General features: G+C 33.8%; 1 protein-coding gene across 2 annotated transcripts in view; it reads right to left on the bottom strand.

The window, feature by feature from the left end:
* Positions 1–27,700, bottom strand: part of NOX3 (NADPH oxidase 3) — a 108,212-nt gene that overhangs the window by 45,469 nt on the left and 35,043 nt on the right. For both annotated transcript variants that reach the window (XM_074265294.1, XM_074265293.1), the window contains 3 exons: positions 19,184–19,276; positions 16,605–16,858; positions 13,710–13,872 (listed from right to left, as the gene is read on the bottom strand). In XM_074265294.1, the coding sequence (XP_074121395.1) occupies positions 13,710–13,872; positions 16,605–16,858; positions 19,184–19,276 (510 nt within the window). The remainder of the gene's footprint in view (positions 1–13,709; positions 13,873–16,604; positions 16,859–19,183; positions 19,277–27,700) is intronic.

Here is a 27,700-nt window from a genome sequence, read left to right as displayed (position 1 = left end):
TTAGAAGGGCTGCTATTTGAAAGAAATATTAGTCTTATTCATTTTGGCCCCATGTAGCAGAGCCAAGAGAAGACTGTGGCTACGAAAAAATTCAGCAAAGGCAAATTTAGGATTGATGTCAAGAAAACTTCTCAATAATTTAAATTATCCAAAACCAGAATGGGTTCCTTAAGAAATGGTGGTCCTTCCCTCCTTGAGGCCACTTTCTAGATGGTTGGTAACAAAAGTCTGGGTGATCGCTTTTGGGTATATTGTTGTAAGGTTTCTTTCATATAGTAAATGGCTGCCAAGGTTCCTTCCAGCCCTCAAATTCTGTTAGTTCATGACTTTGTGATATTCCCAATATCTGGAATTATTTCTCCTTATCCCATCTCAGTTTTTTAAATTCCTATTCATCATTCAAACCCCAGCTCAAACATTATATTCTCTATGAAGCTGTCTCTGAAATCTTCCATCTGGAAGTCATCTCTCCTTCCTGTCAATTTCCATCATACTTTGTTCACAGACCTTGTATAATGGTCAATTTTGTACTGTCATTATTTGTATATATGTCTTATCACTTCCTACTGGATTAAAAGCTCCATGAGAGTACAGAGCTTGTCATTCATTTCTATGTCTTGCCAAATCCCTAATATTCTTTCACATTCTGGCCACAAAATGAAGAATGAATGAAGATATTTTTTTTCTTGAAATTTCTCTAGAATTACAAAGGGGAAAAAAACCCCATTAAAAAATTCCATCCTCTTGGCAAGCATCTTTGAGTTTCCATTTTTATGGGGCCTGTGTCTTTTTCAAGGGGAGACTCGCTCATCCAGAGCCAATGTATCACCAAGCTCCTGGTAAAAATGCCATAATATGCTGCAGTAAGTATAATATAAGCAAATTTAGTAGTATGGTTCATTCAGGCTTTACTGTTATACTTCTAGAGAATGCACAATGAATAGCTATAAGGTTCTGCTTCTGCTCTGAAGGAATTCTGAGCAAGGAATATACAGTTCCTTCTAATACATAGACCGGCAGTGGTCCTCAAACTTTTTAAATAAGGGGCCAGTTCACTGTCCCTCAGACTGTGGGAGGGCTGGACTATAGTAAAACCAAAAACTCACACTCTGTCTCCACCCCTCAGCCCATTTGCCATAACCGGGCAGGCTGCATAAACGTCCTCAGTGGGCTGCATCTGCCATAGTTTGAGAATCCCTGCGAGGGTCCTAGGAAGAAGCCTTTCCATATGAGCGTTGACTAAAAAAAAAAAAGTAGTCTTTTTTTTTTTTTTTTTTGTCAAGAGAGAACAAAACTGAGAAGATATATCTTTTCATTACTGACATTTCCATAACACTTAATGGTTTACAAACTGTACATGCATTTATCCTCCCAATAATCATATGAGGTAATATCTCAATTTCAGAGATGAGAAAGCTGATGTTCAGAAAGAACTGTGACTTGTTCAAGGACATACAACTAGGAAATGACTGAATTTAAAATTTAAATTTAATTTAGCAATTATGTTGGAGTATCTAGTATGTGTAAAACACTGTACTTGGCAATATGGAGACAGACAAAAAAAAAATGATACAATATCTGCCTTTCCACTTACATGGGTAATATCCTAATTCATCACCTCTTACCTTGACTATTGTATTAGTTTCATAATTGCTCTCCTTTTGTCCAGTTTCTCCTTTTTCCAATTCATCTTATAACTTGTTGTCAAATTCATTTCTCTAGTGTAATCCTAACTATGTCTTTTCTCTTCTCAGGTAAATTCAGTAAATTTCTCTTAAATACGAATTCTTGTTTGGCATTTAAAGCCATTCACAAACTGACTATAAAAATCTCTTTCCAGATTCATATTAATTTTTCTTCTAAAATACTCCATTCCAGTCAAACTTACTTATTTGTGGTTTCCTGTAAAGCGCCCAGGCTTTATACTGTCCTTTGAATACTTCCCTTGCCATCTATCTTGTCTCTGCCTCCAGGAATCTGTTTCTTTGCCTCAAGGTTCATCTGAAGTGCCATATCCTTCAAAATACTTTTTTCTGATTCTTCCAGTTTTTAGTGTTTCTCCCCAAATTAATTTTTATTTACTCACTTGTATACATATTGTGCCTTCCCCTTTTACTCTATCAAAACAAACAACAAAAAAAAAGAATGTAAATTCTTTGGAGCTAGAGACTCTTATTTCCAACACCTAAGTATACCACCTGACACATAGCAGGTGCCCAATAAATACTGAGTTGGTTTTAAGTTCCATCTACAACAGTAAGATAAATGCAAAACCTACAAAATCATGGATTTCTCCCTAGAAAAGTTTTCCTAGAACTTGGGAGAATATTATTGGACTTAAAGAAGAATTAGGACAAATACAAGAAATGAGACCTTCATACTTAATGCCTAATGATACTATAGAATTCATTATCTAGAGAAATTATGAAGACTGTGGCTATGAAAAAGTCCAGCAAAGGCTAATTTTGAATGATAGATGCACAGCAGATTTAAAGGAAAGCACACAAATTTGGGAAGGGGGTACCTCAAATCTTTTGAGACTGGTATTAGAGAGGCAACTGGGCTTTTTCTCAATTTCAGACAATATTGAGCTCATGTACCATTGAGATGGCTTAGGATTTTTTGCTGTTTAATGTAATTGTCTTGATCCCAAGATATTCTCTCTGTCCTTCCTCATATCACAGGTATTTCTCACATGACTAGAGATCACTCCAACATATACATATATTTTAGCTTTTACAAACTGATTTCTTTTTATTCTGGTGATGCAATTTGGCTTCAAATTATGGAACATTATGATCTCAAGGTCTTTAAATTTCCAAGTCAGCAGGGACTCCTGATTGAGAAGCACCACTACAACACCCTCCAAAAAATAGTTCTATAGTGGGAAAAGTATTGGATTTGGAGTTAGAACACCTGGATTCAATCCTGAGTTTCTAGTAGAAGCCTCAGTTTCTTCAATGGTAAGATGAAACAGGAGGACTAAGTGACTTCCATCTTTAAGTCTATCATCTCAGTTTCTTTGATTTTCCCTTTTATAGGCTTCTCAATGTCTAGTAGAGGTAGTAGAAGCTGCCCCACTGGGGACCGAACTGGGGAACCAACTAGTCAGTTGAGCCACACAGGTCTTTTCTTTTTCTTCCCTTTCCCTTCCTTTTCACCTTTACTTTTCTCTTCCTTTCCCCTTCCATTTCCTCCCTGCCCAAAGGAATGTAAATTTTGATCACTGAAACCTAGAAAAATATCTTGGAGTTTATGGGATGAGACTGAATCTTAAACCCATATTATTCTGGCCCTCCTTGACTGGTCAACAATAGGTCTCCTCCAAGCTCCACTTGGTCATTGTTTGTGCCCTGATTGGCTCAGAATGAATGCAAATAGCAAGTATTTTGGCCAGAAACCCTGAAGGTTGTTTGTCTGGTTTGATTAGATAAAAGAGGTCATTCGCTGTCTCATTTCTTACCGACCCTTAATCATTGATTGGGCAAAATGAGATCTGTTGAAGACAAATTTAAAAAAAATCTTACTGCATTCAGGGCCATCTCCAGTCCTCCAGATCTATATCTTGTCACTGGACCCAGATAGCTCTGGAGGAGAAAGTAAGACAGATGACTTTACACTTTCCTCCCTCACTTAAATTCAATTCATGTGCATGACATGGGATTCACCTTGCTGATTATTGTGAGGATAAACAACAGAGGTAGACTGCAAAATTATGCTGTACCAGTAGGTTCCACCCTCCATTCACAATATACTCTAGTTTAAGTGTCTCTTAAAGCCAAACTTCTGGGTTCAGTAAAGTAAATTAGTGCCCTGCCTTACTGAAAGTTTGAAGTTCAGCATAATGAGCTCTCTTCAAATTATAAGTGCCTGTACTTTGAAATATAAAAGGTCACCTCTGTTAGAGTAGCCTGAGTTCAACTCAGCAAGTATAAAATTCTCTGTGGCAGAGGCTTGTCCACAGGAAGGAGCCTCCCAGATGTGGCTTATTCTTTCTGGGGCTCTTAGAAGAGATAAAATTATAAAGTTGTTCTTCACTTTAAGCACGTGTGACCTTGCATAGCCTCTTTCAATGGTCTTCAGTCCTTTTGACTTTTTTTCACAGTCGTTAGCTTTAATATGAAGCTCTGGACATTGCTGACTGTGATTACATTCTAGCTGCATCACAGCTTTATTCCATGACCTGGGGTGAGACTTACTATGCCTCAGTTTATCCTAATTAAAGATAATCACACTTGCCATCTTCTTAATGAGGCAACTGTGAGGAATAATATACAGGCTGAAATGGTTTGAGGTCCTCCCATGAAAGATGCTAAGTACGAAATTATTATATGCATCTCTAAAAAGAAGAATATAACCTGGACCACACCAACTCAATTTGCTACTATACACATGATTAGTACAGATGATCCCTTCCAGCAGGAGGCAGAGCTCTGGTGTGAGGGAAAGGAGTATAAATAATTTCTCAGACTAAACAGATTAAATTAAAGACATTTTTCATTCATTACAAAAGAGAGAAAATCCTCCCTTATTTTATTAATATATTTAAGTAGACCAAGGATTTTTGTCTCTCTTGGTCTCTTTCCCTGGCTCCCACTGGCCCCTGCTGCCTTTTTTATTTGAATTATCTGTTTATTAGATTAAGATAGGAACCCAAAGGCCATTTTCCATGGAATGCACAATAAATAAATACTCATTATCACAATTATATATTATTAAACTGATGAAGGAAGATAATTTATGAAGAAATGTGATGGTCTCTTCTTTTCTACAATCTATCACATTTTAACAGCAAAATCATAGAATATGGCTTATGTATGCATATAAATGCAAACACACACATGCACATGCATTTGTAGTTAAAGAAATAAAAGAAATGTAATTTTTTTTAGCTGACATATTTTTAGGGACTCAAATGTCCTTGGTATCTGGGGATCCTCAGTAATCTAATATACTTATATCAATAATCTCCCCTTTACTTCTCCTTTTTATGAACCCCCCCATCCCATTTCATTTATCATTCTTGATGCTTCACATAAGTAAACTGGACTAAATTTATTTCCAAGTGCTCTTTTCACATATCGAGTGTGAAGCAGAATTAATCACACATGTTAGGCAGGAATTGAAGGAATTTTTAATATCTACAGGGCATTTGCACCCCTTGGCTCTCCTCTTCTGCAGCTTCCCACCATGCTCTTCAGTCACCTGTGTTTCCTTCCTTCATCTCAAAGGAGCATGGCATTGCATTCCCGCTCTCATTAAAAAAGAATGTTGGCCGTTCTTGCTGCCATTGAAAACGTCCTTTCAATAATATGGCAGCTTAATTTCACTTTCTCCATTGCAAGTCATTATTAGCTCCTCACTGGTTAGTATGTATTCTGTCCTTTTGGGCAGCCAAAAAAATTTAGTCAGGAGTCCAAGGGCAGCTTCAAATACAGGGTACTATTACTAGACTCCAGGAAGGTGGCAGGCAGCCCATTTAATTTTCTCCTGTGTTTTATTTTGAAGGTTTAAAGGGTGGTGTGGCAGGGAGGGCGAGGGAGTAAAAGGAGGTGGCAATTTGCTGTTATAAAGACCTGAGAGAACACTAGCATTGGGAAACAAGTTCTGACTTCAGACTTGAAAGTTGAGGCTTTGTTGTTAGGAGAAATTACTGCCTTTTTATGTTCCAACCTGTGCATTACACATGGAGGGGAAAAAAATCCAGTCTAATTGCAGCCCAGCATCCAGTCTTAACATTCCAACTCCAAACCCCCCCACACCATTTCTTTCCCCTCCTCATTACAGAAGGGAACAAACTGAAAACCATAGCCCAGATCTATAATTGTGAAGAAGCTGTTAGATAAATATGTACTTCTTTTGCTATGCTGAACTTTTAAAATTATACAGATGCTGACAGCTAAGGAGAAGGAATAGTATTTATATTGCAAAAGCATGTGGGAGGCCCTGACAAATATTAGTTATGTAAGACTAATGATAGCTGTATTCAAACAAACACAAAGTTGCTTAAAAGGAAGTGGGGAAACTTCACAAACTTTTCCAAATATTTTAGATTATGATAAAGCAGATTACGTGTGTAATTTTTCACCCACTGGGCCACCAAAACTAGGTATTCACTGACTTTTGGTAATAATAGAAACCTCTACCTCACAAAGAATGAATCCTGGACAGTGTTAAGACACATGGACTCAAATCCCAGCTTGATGATTTCTCAGTGTGTGTCCTAGGGCAAAATTTACCCTACCTCCAGAAAAGAGTGTTCAAGTTCAAGTGCTCTTTTTTAGAAAGTGCTTTTCCTGTTCCCTAGTCTTTGTTAGTATCTCCCCCTCACACCCATTGCAAATAATTTGCATTTATTGCAAATAATTTGCATTTATTTTGTATAAGTTTGACAAATCAGCATATAATATCAATATACATATTATCTTCCCCAAGTAAATCATAAGATTTTTGAAGGCAGGGACTATTTTCTTGTTGTCTTTATATTCACATTTATAGGCAGATAGGTGCAACAGTGAGTGGATAAGTGCCAGGCCTGGAGTCAAAAAGACTGATTTTTGTGAGTTCAAATCTGCCCTCAGATTGGTTTGGTTTTGACATTTACCAGACGTATGATCCTGAGCAAGTGACTTAATCCTGTTTGCCTCAGTTTCCTCATATGTAAAATGAGCTGGAGAAGAAAAAGTCAAACCATTCCAGTATCTTTACCCAGGAAAACTCAAATAAGATCCCAAAGAGTCAGACATGGTTGAAAAATATTTCCAATTGCTAGCACAATGTCTGGTACAAAATAAGGATTTAATAAATACTTGTTGAATTGAATTGAATTAAATATTTTCTTAGTTTAATTGTTAAAAGGACAAATGCTGACATCCCTTAGCAAAATGTAAAATGACTAGATGGTTAGATAAATGTAAAATTGTTAGAAGGATTTCTAAACTTGCTTTTAGTTCTAAGACAAGATTCTAGTAATCTGCAATCCTCCAGTTCTAGTATTCTTTCCTCATTGCTCTAATATTTCTATAGTCATTCTCTGTCATTCTCCCCTAGCCCACATCAAATTTCCTTTGAGCCCTGCAAATGAGAGAAATATTATTCTCCTCTCTTTTCAGTTCTAAAAATTCTGTCCTTACAGTGTCTTTAATATATGTATCAATTTTGCATCACAGTAGTTTTCTGGGGCCTTTTTATCCCTGTCAGCAAAGTCAGATTTATTGCTGTTCCAGTATCCTGAGGACCTTTACATGTAGATGGATGCCTTAAAACTGAGCTAAGGAATAAGAATTTGATGAGAAAAAGAGAGTCTTGAAACTTTTTAAGGGATTTTCTTTCATAAATAATCTCACTAAAGTTCAACAAAAGAATTTTGGAAATAGAAGGGAGCAAAGTGGGAATCTAGTCCAAAGTCTTCATTTTATAGATGAAGTAATATAGGATCGTTGAGAAATAAAATGGCTTGCCATTTTACAGTTAGTAAGTGGCACAATTACTACTCAAACTCTAGTCTTTGCTCTTAAAACCCAATACATTTCCCACTAGAGTTTGCAGCAGCCCCTTGGAGGTGGAATGGACCTTAAAAATCATTTAATTTGAAAAGGAAGATAATCTAACTGTAGCAGACCTAAAATTATATTATAAAGTGGTGGTTATCAAAATTATTTGATACTGACTAATAAATAGAGTAGTGGATCAGTGGAATAAGTTAGTTATATAAGACCCAATAGTCAATGACCATAGTAATCTAGTTTTTGATAAGCTAAAAGACTCCAACTTCTGGGATAAGAATTCATTATTTGACAAAAAATATCTGGGACAATTGGAAAAGAGTATGGCAGAAACTAGGCATTGCCCAACACCAAACACCCTATAGCAAGATAAGGTCAAAATGATTTCATGTTTTAGACATAAAAGCTGATACTAAAAGCAAATCAGAGGAGCAAGGGATAGTGCACTTGTCAGATTTGTGGAGAAGGGAGGAATTTATGGCAAAAGAAGAGCAAGAGAATATTATGAAAGAAAAATGGATAATTTTGATTATATGAAGCTATAAAGGTTTTGTACAAACAAAACAAAGGCAACTAAGATTACAAGGGGAGCAGAAACCTTGGAAAATATTTTTACAACCAGTGTTTCTGATAAAGGCCTCATATCTAAAATATGTAGAGAACTGACTCAAATTTATAAGAATACACACCATTCCCTAATTTATAAGGGGTCAAAGGATGTGAACAGACAATTTTCTGATGAAGAAATTAAGGCCATTTATAGTCATATAAAAAATGCTTTAAATCGCCATTGATCAGAGAGAAATGCAAATCAAGACAACTCTGAAATACCACTTCATGCCTCTCAGATTGGTTAAGATGATAGAAAATATAGAAAAAAAGGAGATATGGGAAAATTGAGACACTAATGCATTGTTGGTGGAGTTGTGAATTGATCCAATCATTCTGGAGAGCAATTTGGAACTGTGTGCAAAGGGCTATTCAACTGCACATACCCTTTGATCCAGCAGTGTTCCTATTTACTCTGTAACCCAAAGAGATCATAAACCAGCACCCACATGTGCAGAAATGTTTGGAGTCTCTCTTTTTCTGGTGACAAAGAATTAAAATGAGTGGATATCCAATAATTGGGGAATGGCTGAATAAGTCAAGGTATATGAATATAATGGAATATTATATTGAAAAGGAAAAATAATATTATTACAATGGAAAGAATGATGAGCAAATTGATTTCAGAAAGGCCTAGAAAAGTTTATTGTAGAGGGGGAAAAATTCAAAGCATTGGTTCACCACCTTTCTTAACAATGAATGAAAATCATATTTGAGATAAATTCAGGATAATCTTGACGGAGAATGCATGTGGTAGGAACAAAGCAGCACAACTATGCTATTTACAATTCTGTTTTGAGAAATACCTTGTTATTAATGATTACTGTCATTAACAATCCTGTTATGATAGATACCTTGTTATTGCTAGGTATTGATAGTCAAACTTAAATATCAAAGTATGGTCTATACATTAATCCTGGAATATATATAGCACCACTTGAAAGTAGCTGGTGTTAATGGAACACTAGCTTAAAGATTATATAAACTCTGGTTCTCAAGATTAATATATGAAAATTGCAAAGCAAATCTTTTCATCTGGCCTCATGGATATTCAATTCAGATTCAGATTCTCGGTATTCACTGGATTTGGACTCCAACAGCTTGCATGAACTGATGCTTAGTGAAGTGGGCAGAACCAAAAGAACATTTTACACAGTAACAAAATTATGTGATGATCAACTGTGATGGATTTGGCTTTTTTCAACAATATGGTGATTCAAGGTGATTCCAATAGACTTGGAATGGAAAATGCTATCCGTATTCAGAGACTGAACTATGGAGACTGTTCATGGATTACAGCATTGTGTTTTCACACCTTTCTTTCTCGATCCCTTTTTTGTTTATTTTTTTCTCATTTTTTCTTTTTTTGCATATCATGACAAATATGGAAATATGTTTAAAAGAATTGTGCATATTTAAAATATGTCAAGTTGTTTACTGTCTCAGGGAGGGAGGGGAAGCAAGGGAGGAAGGGAGGAAAATTTGGAACACAAAATCTTACCAAAATGAATGTTAAAAGCTATCTTTATATACATTTGGAAAAAAATAAAACAGTATTGAAAAAATTTTTAAATGTTATCCATTTTAACCTCCTGTCTGAAGAAGGAATGCCCTTCTCCTCTAGTACCCTATACCTTTTATTGACCATTTTCAATTATAGGTCATGTCTCTCACTGTAAATCTCAAAATAAGGCAACAGTGTGATGCAGTGTCCTCACCACATGTCAAAGCTAATGTAATTTTAGAAATCATGGAAAGAAGTATAGCTTCTAGAAATAAGGTGTTCTTGTCATCTGCCCCTGGTCAGAGCACACCTGGAATATATTGTTAAATTCTGGGTACTATAATTCAAGGACATTGCTTAACTGAACATGGTAACCAGGATGATGAAAGGCCTTGAAATCACTTCCCATGAGCCTTAAGAGAGGGGGGAAAAAACTTAGAAGGATCATGATAGATGGCTATAAATGTTGCCATCTGGAAGAGATATTCTATTTGTCCTATTAAGACTTAGAAGATAAACTTGGAAGGACTGGGTAAAAATAACAACAATGAAAATATATTTTATATCAAGAAACATTTCCCAACATTTAAAGATTTATAAAACTGGAATCAGTTACTTTGGAAGGTGTTGTTCTTCCCTTTTTTGTAGGGGAGATCTTCAAACAAAAGTTAGATCCTTAAGCACTGAGGATGTTTTAATAGGAGTTTCTTTTGGGAATATGAGTTAATCTTTATGGACTCTGATATTTCTTTCAATTGGGAAATTCTTTGATTTTCTGAAGCTAGCCCATTCTCTTTTGGGAAGACTCTAATTGGTATAGAAATTTTCTCATGTTGAAGAACAATTTATATTACTTTTATCTTCCACCTATTGGTTCAAATTCTGTTCTCATTACACCATTTGAATATATCAGCCGAAACTCATTAGGTTGTCCTTAGTACTTTTCAACATCTTTATCAACCCTTCTGAAGTTTAGCATTCAGGGCAGTTAAGAGAAAGTTCAGAATTTTATTTTAGTTTTTAAATTTCTGAGAAAGAAAAGAATTTGTGATGACTACATATTTATTAAGTAAATTGTTGGCGGAATCTAAGTGAAATAGAATTAGAAATGATTGTGGCACTGCATCATTACCCTGGCAGCAAATGATGCTGTATTGTCATGCTACTTTATTCTTAAATTTTACTTGACAATAAGCCTTTTGGGAGATGCAAAAGTCCCAAAATATTAGATCATCAAGATAGGTTTGACACATAGTAAGCACTTAATAAGTATTTTTGCATTTGTTCATTCGTTCATCTTTAAAGGCTACAAACTTTTAAAAAATTTTTATCAACTTGCAATTCACTGTGTGTGTTATGTATATTTTGTTGAGCTCTGAAAAACAAGTTAAAAATCTGACGTTTTCAGGGAAAGAGAAGTCAAACTTTGTAAAATAGCACGACAGAACTTACATTTCTATAATACTTATTCTGGTGCTTTACAAATAGCCATCTTTGATATGTATTAACCGAATCCATAGTCTATCTTATATAAAAGAGGAATTAGGGAGATGAATAAATTGGATGGTGTCTTCTGTCCCTGGATGATGATTTCATTTTCATTTGGTTTGAAGCTATCATAATAGTTTTTATTTGGCTTGAGATCATCAGAATGTTTTCATTATTTATAATATTTAATTGCTGAAAGGACTCTTTAAAATTAAATTTAAAAACAACCCAATGCTGAGATTTTTAAAAGCTCAATGATTTCCCTAAAGTTATATATAGATCCCAGCATCTTAAACTGTGGTTCATAATCCCATATGGGGTCTCATAACTAAATGTATGGATCACAAAATTATGACTTAATATCAGTAAATATTTATTTACCTAACTTATATACCTCTATAGTCACATAAAAATTTCTCACATGAAAAGGGGTGTGACTTGGAAAAATTTAAGTCAACTAGTGGTATATCTGAGCCTAAGGCCTGAGTAAAATATCCTTTTACTCCCTGAAACTAACTGCTGAATGGAGCTTTTTTTAGGGCTACATTGGACTTCTTTTTGATTAGAATTAAATTTAATTACTGAGAAGGAACTAGAGATGCATCAAAGGACTATGAACTTGATTATTTAAAAAAAATACAATTTGATAGCTGTTTTCCAATGTAAATAATTTTCTTTCTAACCTTGTGTATATTTTATGCATTTAAACACTTTATTCTTAGAAGTCTGTAGGATTTGACTGCCAATCCAGTCCAAGATCCTCTAAAAGTGAAAAATCTATGGACAGAGGAAGTTAAGGAATACACAGGACTAAATTCTTTCATAGCTTTATCCTTCTTTCCATTTCCTAATAGTCAGGCTCATTTAATTCCATCTAGATGGGATGACTAACTCAAAAATCATTGTTAACCAAGTTGGTCTAGAGCAGGGCTTCTTAAACTTTTTCCACTTGCAAACCCTTTTCATGGGAGAAATTTTTATGCATCCCTGGACATATAGGTATATAAATCATTTTATTGATAATAAATCATAGAGCAACTTATTTTAAAACAATTCTTTGGTGAATATATGTATAAAATTTGATCATTTATTAAAGATAAAAGCAATTTGCATACTGAGATGGATGTGTTTGTTTTTTTTATATACAACTAAATCTTGGTGGAATATTTTATATCTATTACTGTTTATTTACAATTACTGTTTATTATAATTTTTTGTGACCACCACATTCAGTTACATGATCCCATATAGAGTTACAACTTGCAATTTAAGAAGCTTTGGCCTAGAGTATTGTATCTATGCATGTGTGTTGGGGATTGGGTGAGATGAGATAGGGTAGATAAGGAATACATAATAGACAAACCTAGAATGTACCTTCTGTTATATAATAATAATCATTAGTTTATGTGAGATATTGAGGAAATTTAACCTTTGTATGCCATAAATAACTCCTGAAGACTTAACTAAGACACATTGTGACTTTCATTGTTGAATAGACTTCCCTTTGCTTATATAATTTATATTTTTGGTAATTCATCCATCATATTGTCTGAAATTTTGTTAATTTTTCAAAAGAACTAATTTCTGAAATGATGGGGTAAAATTTCAAAATTTTTAGTTTCTTATAATGTATTCATATCCTTTGGTATAGTAGTAGTAGAAATCAGAGGGTGCAAGAAGTTACTTTTAACTACTGGCAAGAGATCAGGTAGAAGACTGCTTCTAATGCTTCTCTAGTGAGAGTAATAAGGGTCTGAATTAAGGCCATAGTAAAGAAGGAGTCAGAGAAGAGGAACATTTCACAGGAAAATTGTTAGGACTACCAGGTGAGAACTCAGGTTGTCTGGACAGTGATAAGGTGAGAATTCAGGTTGTCTGGACAATTACAAGGTGAGAATTCAGGTTGACTTGACAGTTCTCGGCTCAGACCTTTGGTTTGGGCCTTTAAAGGGAGTTTACACCTTAGGAATTCTAGGAGGAGCAAGCTCATTGGTTGAAGTGGTTCTTCTCCTTCTCACCTGGTAATCCTAACAGAAAATCAAGAGGACTTAAGCAATTGACAGAGAACAGAATCAGACAAACTTGTGACTGAGTCTGGGTGATTGGAAGAATTGTGAGACTATGAGGGAATATAGGAAAAAGGGGGGAAGAGGAGGTGGTTGGAAATGAGGAAGATGAAAAGCTCAAACCTTTATTGTCTCTAGATATTTTCCATGATTCACAAATGGAAGATATTATAACAATATTGCAACAATATTTTTAAACCGAACCTGGCAAAAAAAAATGTTGCCTCTTGGATATAACTACTGTCTCGTCACTCGGTCAATTGTCCCATGTCCATATTTTACCAAGATGAGCAATTATATGTTCCATAATGGCAGTGGAGCAATAAAATTTATGTCTTGTCATCTTTAACAAGATTAGACATAACCCTTCTCATAAATATAATACTGAATGGAGATTTTTTAAGAACATAAGTGTAGTTAAGGATCCTTGAGTTTATCCCTTGTAGTTAATTAAAATCCTCCCCAAGAATCTGCAGATAATATAAGAAGGCTGAACGTTTTGCCCTGGGTAGATGTACATGAATGATTTCTCCATACCTTGGTCAGCTTCAGCTCTGTAGGTGGACCACAACATCTGTGGTATATAGATTTCAAAACTGAGGCAAAGGGAGTAACTCCTATTCCTGCAGCAATGCATACACTGACTTGATAGTGAAAAATATCTGTAATAGCAGCTCCAAATGGTCCATCCACTGCCAGTCTAAATGCACAAAGTAAAATGCAATTTAATCAGAAAATGTGGTTTCAAGGATGATTTTTTGAGTTGATTCCCCATTTAAAGATTTACTTAACATATCATTAGGAAGCATAGTTCTGTGATCAGCCAAGGAAGTTCATTACTAAGAACTTCCTAGACTAGTGAAATAACAAGCCTAGTCCAAAAAGGAAAGAAAAACTCCACAAAAAACAAACTCTATGGGTTTCAGATTGTTCTATTTGGGGACTTGAAGATGTATGGGGCTGCTTCCTTGTAGTGACAATGAGGCTGTCGTTATGGGCAGATTCAATTGGTGAAAGGACAGATATTGACTTATTTTGGCACCTCCTGTCTTTCCTATGTGATGGCCTTGCTTTGTAGTCATTGGAAGTTGTGTCCATGGAATCAAGGTTAGAGAAATAAGTCCTTTTTATCTTAAGCTGGGCAAATGAAAAGCAGAAGAACTAAGGTGAGTTGGAAGACCTATATTGCCCTTTTGGAATGCAATTCCCTTCCTTTCTCACTTGTTTAATCAGAAGATTTAGTGTATACAAACTGAGCAGGTATATTGTATGTCATTCAAGTGTAATAGAAAACATTCATTTGGATTTCTTGGAAATACATTACAAAGTCTATTCTCAGGGAAATCACTGTACCTAACCTCTATCACAATGTCTGAGCCAAACATATCCCATGGTAATGATGTTTTAATTTCTCTATATTTAACATGTTGTTTGTGAAATTTTTCTGAGGAAGAATAATTTATACAGAGACCTCTTTTGTAAAGTAAATTCTATTCTTAATATATTTCCATATTACTGGTAAAGGATGATAAAAATGGTCAATATTTATATAACATTTAAAGTTTGCAAAAACTGTTAACTCACTTGATCCTCATAGTAACCTTGGGAGGGAGGTGCTATTATTGTGCTCATATTATATATGAGGAAATTGAGACCAAGAGAGGTTAAATAACTTACTCAGAATCACACAGCTACTCTGTGGAAAAATTTAAACTCATGTTGAAGTTCAGCAAAATATGCTCAAAGGGCTATAAGATTGTGCATACTAGAAGTGTTTTTACTGGGTCTATATCCTAAAAGGATCATAAAGGAGGGGAAATGACCCACATGTGATTTTAAAGTATTGTAGCATCCCCTTTTTGTAGAGGCAATGAAATGTAAATTGAATAGATGCCATCGGTTGGGAATGGGTGAATAAGTTATGGTATAAGAATCTAATGAAATATTACTGTTCTATAAAAAATGATCAGTAAGCTGATTTCAGAAAAATCTGGAAAGAATTACATGAACTGTTATTGAATGGAGTGAGCAGAATGAAGAGGAAATTATACACAGCAACATTAAGATTATGTGATGATCAATTGTGATGGAGTTGGCTCTTTTCAAAAACAAGGTGATTGAAGGCAGTTCCAAAATGCTTCTGATGCAGAGTGCCATCTGCAATCAGAGAGAGAATTTTGGAAACTGAATGGAGAAGAATATTTTAACCTTTTGCTATTGTTGTTGGTTTCCTTGTGTGTGTTTTTTTTCCCTTTTGCTCTGATTGTTTTGTGCAATATGATGAAAATGGGAATATGTCTAGAAGAACTGCACATATATATCAGATTGCTTGCTGTCTTAGAGAAGGAAGAAGAAGAGGAAGAAAAATTTGGAACACAAAGTTTTGCAAAGCTGAATATTGAAAACTATCTTTGTATTTATTTGGAAAAATAAAATATTTTTTTTAAAAAGGAAAAAAATCAGCTTAAGACATTTACTGATTAAGTTTCTTAACACCTCAGCTTCAGTTTCCTCACCTGTAAAATGGGGATAATAACAGTACCTGTTTTATTGGGTTCCTATCAAGATAGATGAAATAAAACAAGTAAGCCTCTTTGCCAATCATAAAGAACTATATAAATATTAGTTATTACAGACATAAAATTTCCTCAGCATGCTTTGCTTGTTCTGCTCAGTCTCAAAGAGAAGAACCAGGATCAATAGTTGTTATTAATGACACAAATGTGATTTGATGTAGTATAAGATTAATCTCTAAATATATCATAGGTTCCTCCTTACTAGGGATCTTCAAGTCAATCAATCAGTCAATCAACAAGGATGTGCTAATTACATACTATGTACTTTAGTATTCAAATAATAGAAAGGTTAAAATGAGATAGCTCCCGCCCTCAAGAACTTAAAGTCTTTCAAATAAACCTGGATGGTCAATAATTAAGGGATACTTGTTAAAGTATTTCTAGATAGCTTAAGAGTGTCAACTGATATTTTGTTGTTCTACAAATATATAATATTTCTAAAGTACTCTGATATACAGATTCTCTCTTTTTCTTCTTTCTTTCTTTCTTTCTTTCTTTCTTTCTTTCTTTCTTTCTTTCTTTCTTTCTTTCTTTCTTTCTTTCTTTCTTTCTTTCTTTCTTTCTTTTTTTTAAATGTTAAATGTAAAATGTAAAATGTTAAATGTTAAGTGTTAAATGTCTGAGGTCAGATTTGAACTCAGGTGTTCCTGACTTCAGGGCTGGTGCTCTATCCACTGCACCACCCAGCTGCCCCTGATACATAGATTCTCATAGTAAAAGAAAGAAAGAAAGAAAATGTATGAGATATAGCCATACCCTCACAACCTTAGAGAGAAGTATTACTGTCTACTCTTTTGATGAAGATAATATTTTATAATGCATATAAACATACATTAAAATGAAATTTGATCCTAACCTTGGAAGCATCCAGGGTTCCTTAAATGATGTTTCTTCTGCTCCAAAAGCCTTAAACAAAGCTTCTGTCCAATCACCTGCAACACGTATATGTACACTAAAAAAGTCTTCCTCAGGAGCTGAGGTGAGAGTGAAAGGATGCCATTCCAACTGGGAAATGGAAGGGCACTGCAAAAAGATGTATTGTCCAGGCTCCATTTTAAAATCACGCTTTTTCATATGAAGTTCCAGGACTTCAGAAGGATGAATTATCACCTAAATCATAACAAGATAGTGATTTGCATTTTCATTCAAATTTAATTACACGAAAGGAAGAATGAAATGGTCTGTGAAAGTACCTCTGAGGCTCTTTTAACTTTCTTTGGCATTCACCATCATCTTAAATGTTTATGTTAAAAAAAAAAAAAAAAGAAAAGAAAACTACGAAGCTACTTTTTTTTTTTCTAAGTATGGGACAACATGTGTAATATAGGTAACTCTTATCTGGGAAGCAACAGTACCCAGGCAATGACTGCTTGACCTACATTTTGAGACTCCCAGGAGTGTGCTTAACTAAGTCAAAGAAATTATAGACCAACAAGATTTTCTACTCAAATATATTTCTTTGATTAAAAAAATAGAACTCTATATTATATAACTTTAACAAGTACCTAATATTCATAATTACAGAAATTACATACAAAAATATTTTTTCATGCTTAGGTTTTACTTTTAATTATTGGTTTTTTAGTTACTTAATTTTATTAAATAAATCACATCTATCAATAATCTATAACTCTTCTCATGCTCCTTAATCTAACATTGTATTTCCCTCAACCTCTAAAGAAAAATAACTTCCATATTCATTGTGGACATTACCTTAAAGTCAAACGTCTGTATGGACATAGTGACTGGTTCTGGCTTAAAGTTTCAGGGCAATGTGACATCAAGATTTTTTTTCAGCTGAATACACAAATAAATTCACCTGCTGGATTACTTGATCTAATCTATAAAGATTAAATCTAATAAGAATAAATATAGAGTAATACAATCAGTTTTCAAAAGTATAAGTTGGAGGACTGGAATTTTAAATGAGCAGCCTGATTATTTAGCATCTGAAAAAGTGAATGCAATCCTAGGCTGCCTTAAGGACTAGAGAGATAATAATCCCATTGAAGATTTCCCTGGTAAGGCTACATCTAGAATATGGTCCCCAGATTTTAGTATTACATTTTAGGGAAGACAGTGTTAGTTTGGGAAGCATCCAAAAGAGGATAACAAGAATAATGATGAATCTAGAGATCAAATCTTCTGGGCCTCAGTTGAAGGAATTAGGAAAATTAATTTAGAGAGGCATGATAGATTTAGGGGAGAGGCATGATAGCTATTTCCAAGTATTTGCAAGGTTATCATGCAACACAATTAAATTTGTATCATAATAGGAAAAATCCTAAACTTAGTTAAAAGAACTTAAGTTCAAATCACAACACTTATATTTAGTACCTGTTTAACAATGGACAATTTATTTAAAATCTTTGGATCTCAGTTTTTCCCATCTGTAAAAAATGATTGTATAGGGGCAGCTAGGTGGCTCAGTGGATAGAGCACCAATTCTGAAGTCAGGAAGACCTGAGTTCAAATATGACCACAGACACAACACTTCCTGGCTGTATGATCCTGGGCAAGTCACAACCTCAATTGCCTCAGCAAATTAGGGGAAAAAAATGAGTGTGTTGGATAAAAGATATATAAAGACCCTTCAAATCCTAAAACTGTTTTCCCATGATCCTATCCTTGTCTCTTAAGGATTGAAAAAGAGGCAATGGGTGAAAGTTGCAGAGGCAAATACAGACTTTAAGTGAGGGGAAAAAAATAATTCCAACAAGTATAATCATCCCAAATTTAAATGAACTATCTCATAGAGAGATAGGTTCTCCCTCTTTTCATGAGGCCTTCAAATAAAGACTTAATGACCACTTCAGCATGTTATAAAAAGGAGTTTTATACAAATAGGGGCTGAATTAAATGAGAGGCTTCCTTTAATTTTGAGGTTCTGTGATTGTGTGAAAGATAGATTTCCCTAGACTATGAGAAGAAAAAAGATTTTCAGTATCTACTTATGTTTTCTGGATCTCAAACTAGCTATTCTTTATGTATCTGGATATGAATCATAAACATTTCTTCTTGTATAAAAACAAAAAGAAGTAACTCTTTCCTGTGGCTGTATGGGATGGAAGAGGCATGATAGGTAGGTGGAGGTGGGAGAAAATATGTCCAGTTCAAAAATGTCATTGCAGGAGCAAGTATATCTAACTATTTTTCAGAAAAGTTGAAGTAAAAAGAAATATAGTGGAATCCCTATTACTGTCTCATAAACTATTGGCAGAATTCTGTAAACTTCTCTGATCACTAGACCTACCTTCTCTTATATAAAATTAGTCACACTAAAAGATGCTCAGGATGCAAGCAATTATTAGAACACAAGATGAGCCTCTAAATTATAGACAGTTCTGCAATAAAAATGGCAAATTAAAACTTGGTCTAATAAAAATTTTTCATCTACACTCTGGCTTTTATTCCTGCATAAAGCTGCATACATACCTTAGTAATGACAACTTTCTGTTGAAATCGCCAGAACCTAATTATCTCTTCACACATATACAAGACCACAGGGCCTAAAACCCATTTCCAAGCCTGTAGAGAACAGTGGAAAGGAAAATGAAAATATGATCTCAATATTTTTGCTCTGGACAAAGTCAATATATGACATGATGGGATTAGGATATTTCTTTGTAACTTTTGCTGATTATCTTAGAGCTAATATCATGTTACTAAATGCTAAACTATTCAATTAATCTCTGAAGTCCATGGGAATTGCTTATTTAAGGGATTAAGCCACTAGGTATTGATGTTTATGCTTATTTGATCAATGATACCTTTATATAATTAGAGAAAAATTGAATTTTCAAAGAGATAAGAACATTGAGAACATACTTTGATTGAGAGAGGATCATAAATGCTTCTAATTCCTCCAAAGTCCAAGGTTTATAAAATAACACTAATGAATTCACAACTTGATAACATTACACTACTAATCAATGGTTTTGGTCTATGCTGTCTTGTGAGTTGGGGATTTACATATCCACATACAACTTCTTGGAATGTAAAGCACCAGGCCTCATTGCAAAGTATATTAGTGTCAAGTTTATTAAGTCAACAGAAAAGAATAACTATCAGGAAAACTCTGATCTTGAAATGATGGTCACTCCAAATTTACATATATGAAAAAAGAAATATTTGGACTACTTCTATAATCAATTAATCAATGTCCTACTAAAATGTAAGTTCATTGAAGACAGACTTTTTTCTTAATATCTTTGTATTTCTCAAAGTTCCAAGGAAAGAATAAATACATACTTGCATAAATGAGTGAATGGACTAACCAACTGCTCTTCTTTTTTGCATATTAAGTGTGGTGGTAGTTATAGGAAAAATATAAGATTTATTTTTTGAGAAGCTTAGAATTTCCAGCCTCCACTAGCCAAATTTTATTTATTTTAATTCAAAACATTTATTAATTACCTATATGATGCTAACAGGGAAGGTAGATGGTGCAGTAGATAGAGTGTCTGGCTGGGAGTTAGGAATACTCATTTCCCTGATTTCAATACAACCTCAGAAATTTACTAGGTGTGTGATCCTGGGCAAATCACTTAACCCTATTTACCTCACTTTCCTCATCTATAAAATGAACTGGAGAAGAAAATGGCAAACTGCTCTAGCATCTTTGTCAAGAGAATCCCAAATGGAGTCACGAAAAGTAAGATATGTCTGAAAGTGACTGAACAACAACAATATAGGCTTAGTAGATGGGCATATGAAAACAAAAACAAAAGTCCCCACCCTCAGGGAACTTACATTGTACTAGGGGGAAGACAATGTGTATACCGATGAATAAATATGAAATATGTACAAAATAATAGAAAATGAAGTCAAGAGGGAAGAGATTTTAAGCAGCTGGGAAGGAAATCCTCATGCAGTAGTGATATCTTAACTATGTAGAGTAATTTACAATGTATTTTAAGGTACAATGAAAGATTATTGTACATGGTGTTAAATAACTTAGGTTTCTATTTTGTCTTTGTCTTTGTGACTATAGAGAAGTTACTGAACTTGCTTGGGCTTCAGCCTACTCTACTAGGAATGAAGGTGGTGTTTTAGATGGCTTCTGAAGTCTCTTCCAACATGAGATCTATGACCTCATGATTCCACTCCATATCCCTTTGGTTGTACAAGTCTATCTGCAAATTTCCAAAAGAAACATTATTGTTAGTCTAAGCTCCTTATTCCCTTTGTCCTGGCACCTTTAACACCATTTTGTGGACAAGGTCTATGTCTTACACTGCTTTTGCAATTCCATAACACTGAATTGACTGTTAGCCACATAATGGAAACTCAATAAATACTTTTTGATTGATTGCTTTACTTTTCCAATCTTCCATAACTCTCTTTTCAGGTTCCTGACCTTTTTCTTCCAATTACTTTGAGTAAAGTACTTCTGTTTTACTTTTGCAATAGCCAAGTTTTAGTTCTTGCTGTTCTTTTTGGCTCTTTTGTTTGCCTCTGGGTCTATTCTCCTCTCAAAAGTCAACATTCACTAGATGCACTACCTTGCCTGCATCAACTCTCTTCTAAAATTCAGCACTAATCTTATAAATCTTATACGCCAAAGGTTTGTTTTATATTGACAGTGTGAAGCACATTTAAACCAATCATTCTCATCTCAAAAAGATTTAGGATTTATATTGAGCCAGATAAGATATGAACTATTTCCTCATCAGTATTAGAGGAATTGTAAATGGATGGATAGAAGGGGAAAGAAGAAAGATTATGGCAGGAGATATGGACAAGAAAAGGATAGAAATGAAAGGAGCAGGTGAAACAATAAATTGATAATTTTCCTCTCCTATATAAATCATGGAGGTCTCTGGAGAAATAGGTTGTACAGAAACCATAAATAGAATTTTTCATACATGAACCAATATTCTCATGATTTATATTTGAATTTCTGAACAAGACATATTTTTCTCATGCTTAAATATCTGATCTCTCTTTTTTTCTTTGTCAGTTGAATGCAATAAACATTTTTTTCTTTTTGGTAATTCACATTCATATGGGGTATTTTTTGGACCAAATTATCCAGAAAATCATCAACTTTGTACTTAAATTTTGAACTTCTTGAGAGCAGAAACTTTGTATTATTTCTGAATCCCATAATATTACATCCAAAAAAGACCTTAGAGATCATCTACTCCTACATTCTCATTTTATTCAGTTAAAAAAATGGATTAGTGAATAGTCTTTCAATTTTACTACTTTTTTCAAAGAACTAGCTTTTAGTTTTCATCTTCTCTATTTTGTTGTCTAATTTTAAGAGATTTCCCTTTTATGCTCATTTTAGCATTGTTTATTTGATTAAATAATTATAGATTTAGATTTGGAAGGGACCTTAGGAACAAAGAGATTAAGTGATTCCTAACATCACATAGTAAGTAACATCACACAGTTCTAATTCCAGTGCCCTATTTGCTACAATATTCTGCTTCTTGTTGGATCTTTAGTTTTGTTTTTTTTTAATGCATACTCAGTTCATTAATTCTCTTTTTCTCTATTTTGTTAATACATAATTTTGTTTACAATAATTTTGTTATCAGATATAATTTTTCTTATGGGACTTTTAAAAACCTATACCTGCTGCCCCTAAATTTGCTTTTTTTTTTTTTTTTTTTTTTTTTTTTTTTTTTTTTGCTATTATCCTCTTTCATATTAGGTAATATTTCTAAGATTTTTTTTTACTTATTTAGTGTAACATTAAGTTTCATTTAGGTTAGATTGGCATACTGTCTCTTTTTCCTTATGTTTGTTCTTTTTCCTTATGTTTTGTGTATTTGCCACTATTTTATTGTGTTGTAGTCTGGAGATTATATGTTTAATATTTCTGCCCTTTTATATTTATGTATAGTTATGTATAGTTTTATTTTTATAAAGATAATAGTTTAGTCTGAGAAATATGCATATTTTAAAGTCTCATTCAGAAGATGTCATAAATCTTTTAAATCTAACTTTTCTAATGTTTTCAGCTCTATATTTTCCTTTTTAAAAAAATGTTAGACATTCAATTTTGAGAGAGGCATTAAAGTCTTAAAAAGTATTAACAAATGAACAAACTAAATCAACAATCATTGTTTTGTGTGCTATCTGTATCCATTTGCAATTTAGTTAACTTTTACACAATTTTAAACCATTGATATTGTTTTAATGTACATTGAACACATAAATACAACATAGTATCCTTGATCTCTCAAATTACATGTTTTTATTTTTGCTTTGTGTTTAAAAGATTAAAACTCATGTTTATTTGGAATTACCTATATGTAGTAAATTTGATTTCCAACTTTCATTTTCATTTCATATGGATCTTTATCTTTTGGAAATATTTTTTTTAATGCTGCAAATTGTTGAAATTGTATTTTCTTATAATTTCTGCTATTCCCTTTCAAAAGTATTGAATTGCTCAATCTATTCACCTTTAAGGTTACTAATCAGTTAGAATTATATTTTTCTTCATTTATCTCTTTTGTGCTGATTTTTAATCCCTCCTTCTTTAAGTGGACATCTCTGTAACTAACTTTATTTATATCAGTTGGATGCTAGTCTATTCATGCAAGAGGGAATATCCTCTATTCCCTTTGGACTGTTTTTGAATTTTCTTAATTTAATAGTTTCTCACTGTTTCATTTTATTAATTCATCATCCTTGCTCCTATTTTGACTCTTCCCTTTCTCCACTTCAGAATCTTCACCCCTACCTTAACTTATATAACCTCTTCCCCTAGATGGCAGGTTGACCAATACATGTTTAATATATTAAAGTATAAGTTAGATACAATATATGTATATATGTTCAAACAATTATTTTGCTGTATAAAAATAATCAGACTTTGAAATACTGTACAATTAGCCTGTGAAGGAAATCAAAAATGCAGGCAGACAAAAATAGAGGGATTGGTAATTCTATGTAGTGGTTCATAGTCATCTCCCAGAGTTCTTTTGCTGGGTGGAGCTGGTTCAGTTCATTACTGCTCTATTGGAACTGATTTGGTTCATTTCATTGGTGGAGAGGGCCACATCCATAAGAATTGATCATCATATAGTATTGTTGTTGAAATACTCAATGATCTCCTGGTCCTGCTCATCTCACTCAGCATCAGTTCATGTAAGTCTCTCCAGGCCTTTCTGAAATCATCCTGCTGGTCATTTCTTACAGAACAATATTCCATATATTCATATACCACAATTTATTCAGCCATTCTCCAATTGATGGGCATCCACTCAGTTTCCAGTGTGTCACTCTTTTCTAAGAAGTTTTTATTTATTCTGTACTCCCTTTTATATCTACTCCCCTTAAGATTGCAGTGAATTAGATTATCTCACTTGTATGTTGTGTTATGTTTTCACATGTTTTCACTTGTTCCTTCTTTATATGTACCTCATGAAGTATTTTCTGGCATATCAAATCTGAATTCTCTTCTCTATGCCCTTTCTATATTGATGTGTATTTAGATTTCACTATATTCTCTCTTCCTCATATGTATAATTTATGTATTCATTTATTTTATATGTCTTTTTCTGTAGGGCATTTCTTCTATTGTGCTTCACTGTAAGAAATATCATTTTAGGAAGAAAACATTGTTGAATGGACAGCATCACAGTATTTGAAATTATAGTGACATTCTACTCTTTAATCTTTCAGGGATCAATTAGTTCTTTGAGGAGCAGACTACCCTATCTTTGATTCTACTACCCTAGGTGCCAAATACTCTTAGTGACCCATAAATCCCTTTCCCTGGTTTGTGGGATCCACAACTCAAAGGAAGTATTTCTGTCTAGATGAACTCCATTATAAAGATACTTTTTCTTATGATTCCTTTTATGGTTATATGCTTTAATGGCATTCTTTGCTATAGTGAAAGCTTCCTTGCCCACCACCATTGCTTTTATTTTACTTTCCCTTAACTCCACATTTTTATTGTTATGCTTTTTAAAAATTACTATCCCATTTCCTTTTCACTCAGCACTGTGATCAATAGGGAAATGTTTGTTTCTTGATTTTGTCTTCTCTCTGTTTTAGTATTATCTCATTGTGTTATCTATACTACAAAAGATAGTGGTTTGCTTTTAGGGGAACGCTTATCCACAAGTAATCATTTTACTCTTCTTCCCTTTCCCTGACTCAAACTCTTTAGCAATTAGATGCTTTTTGCCCTTTACTAACAGCCCCTCTTTTTTGCCCCTTAGTTCAATTTTGTTATTGTTGTTAAGCAAATACCCTATAAATATGAAGTATGGTTGTTTAATTTTTTTTCTTGAATGTTGTACTTATTTATTCTTGTCGTGCTTTTATTTGCTTTTTTAAAACCTGAACGTTTGCTTCCATCTTGTTTTAAGATGGCTCAAATGTTTCTTTTGTTAGGAGGTGTCTATCTTTTTCATTAATTATTAGGCTCAGTTTTGTGAAAAACGTTATTTCAGATTGCCTCAAATTTCTTTTTTTAAAGACATTATTGAATTTCATTCTCCCACGTGTTGTAGTTTTAAAATAAAGCTAAAGTATTTGAACTGATGTTTTTTCATAGTTGAAAATCTGATTTTATAAAAAAAAATGTTTACAAAATTTACTGTTAGGTGTGAAGATTCTAAAATTAAAATGTGATATGAATTTCAAGGGTTAGTCCATAGAATAGATAAATACTATTTTAAAAGTTACAGGTTTCTTGTGCTATTTCTTCTGATATGATAATAAGATTTTAAAATTTATCATGCTCCTCTGGGTACTTTTGGTTCTAAATTTATCTTTGTGTTCAAGGTCAGTCACTTTGACTTGAATAAAATTCCTGTTTTTGCAAAGTTTTGCTTCTCTTCTGAAATTTTTTCTTCCATTTCTATATATTTTTAATTCTAAATTTGACCCACTTTTGGTTAAATCTTTGAATTCTTTATTATGTGTTTCAACTTCTCTAACTTTGTCTTTGTTTTAAGAGCTTTGGTGTCTAACATAATTTCCAAACTAAGATTATTTTTCTTTTTGTATTTCTTGCCAATATTCCATGATTTCTGAGGAATTAAGAGAATTTCTTTTGTATTAATGATTTGAACTTAATTTTCTTTTGTACTATGTAATGTTCTGATTGTCTCTCAGTTGTAATTTTTGTAATGTTCTTGAATTGTGAGGGTCCAGTCGTTTGCTCAATTATAATTCTTCTCTGGGAGGAGATCTGTAAAATCTTTTCCTCTGTGTGCAGGTTTCTTGGGAGCTCTGAATCTCCTCCAACTCTTGTCCTTTCTCAAATCAGACTGGTCTCCTTTCAGCCTGCCTGGCGTCAAGACTTTATCCCAGAGTCGATTCTCTCAGACCCAATGCTGCGCTTCTTTTATCCTCCCAGAGAATGGGCGTGGGATAGCGCAAGGGCTTCTGGGAAACATTACTTCAACCAATGAGCTTGCTCCTCCTAGAATTCCTAAGGTGTAAACTCCCTTTAAAGGCCCGAACCAAAGGTCTGAGCCAAGAACTGTCAAGTCAACCTGAGTTCTCACCTTGTCTCTGTCCAGACAACCTGAGTTCTCACCTGGTAATCCTAACAGTACTATAATAGTTTTCAGTATGATATGACTTTTTTTTGAATTTTTACCCAATTTTCTTTCTGTCGGTATAGGTCTTCTCCCTGATTGGCAAGTCAGTTTATACTCAATCCTTCTCATCTGGACTTTATTCTAAGGAACCTAACAACTCTAAATTTCAGTTATCCCCCCCTTATAATTCCTGATTTCATTATACTTTCATCTACACAAAGACTTTTTAAAAAATTTGCAGATATGTACAAAAAAAAATCCTTGTAATTTTCTACTAGGAATGAAATAGTACTAGTCAAGCAGTATTAGTTTCTTGTGTTTCTATCCCTTTAATTTTGCCTGCTTTCATCTGAAAATAAAACCTAGCATAAGAAAAGACTATTTGATGTCCTTTGTTCAGGCTTAGCTAAAGCTTTTGTCTGAAGCATTGCGGCCACTCACTAATAGCTTTAAAACACAAAAACATTTTTTAAGAATGTTAAGGCCCTTTGCTTGACTAAGAAGAATGCAGAAATTTTTGTGAACTGCTGTAAACATCTATCTTTGAATCTGTAATCTTGGGGAGCTGAGGAATTGCATGAGTTATAATTTGTCCCTGTGATTGATTTAATTAACATGAAGGTTATATTATGATGAAAACTGGTTATTGGAAAAGTGAGAATTTGTCTGTAAAGGAATGATATTAATTGGAACCCAAGAGCTACATGGAGTTAGAGAGTTGAGTAGAAAGATAGGAAATAAAGAGACAAAATAGGTATGATGCAGTGGAGTGTAGGAACCTCGTTGTGTCCTTGGGATGCCTTTTCCTTTCAGGGTCTACGAGACATCAGATAGAATACTGCACAGTTCAGCCAAGCGGTAATTGTACAGCCCACACAAGCTTTGAATCAGGATCCATTAAAAATAATGGGAAAGACTGACAACATGAGTTTGGGTGTGCAAGGAGGTGTGGCAGGAGAGAGTTAACAGAGAGATGGGTAAGTTTCCCCCCTTTTAATGATAATTAATGTCAGCGCATGCAGCAAGGAGCTGGCTCTGGTCTGTATTCATGATGCGTTGGAGGGTATTGATTTTTTTATGGAGACACTGTAGCTGAAAATTTTAGAGAAGCATTCATGTCCTTCATTAATATGCAGGTTGGATAGTGGCTAACGATAGTTTAGTTTAAGATAGAGAGAATCTATACTGGCCATTAAAAGAGCTACAGTCTAATGGACATGTCTATTCAGTTTCCTTCTGTTTTTTAACATTTCTCCTTGTATGTTTTCCTCTTTAAAATAATGCACTACAGTGATCTAAAGTATGGTTTTTAAGGTATAGGGAAGGGTTTTTTTTTAATAAATGTGCTGTATTTGTGATATATTATTAGTTACTTAATTATCTGATTCCTTTGCATTCATATCTCATCTATGTGATTTTTTTTTTTAGG

Source organism: Sminthopsis crassicaudata, chromosome 4, assembly GCF_048593235.1.
Source record: "Sminthopsis crassicaudata isolate SCR6 chromosome 4, ASM4859323v1, whole genome shotgun sequence".
NCBI lineage: Eukaryota > Metazoa > Chordata > Mammalia > Dasyuromorphia > Dasyuridae > Sminthopsis > Sminthopsis crassicaudata.
This window is presented reverse-complemented; position numbering and strand designations above follow the sequence as displayed.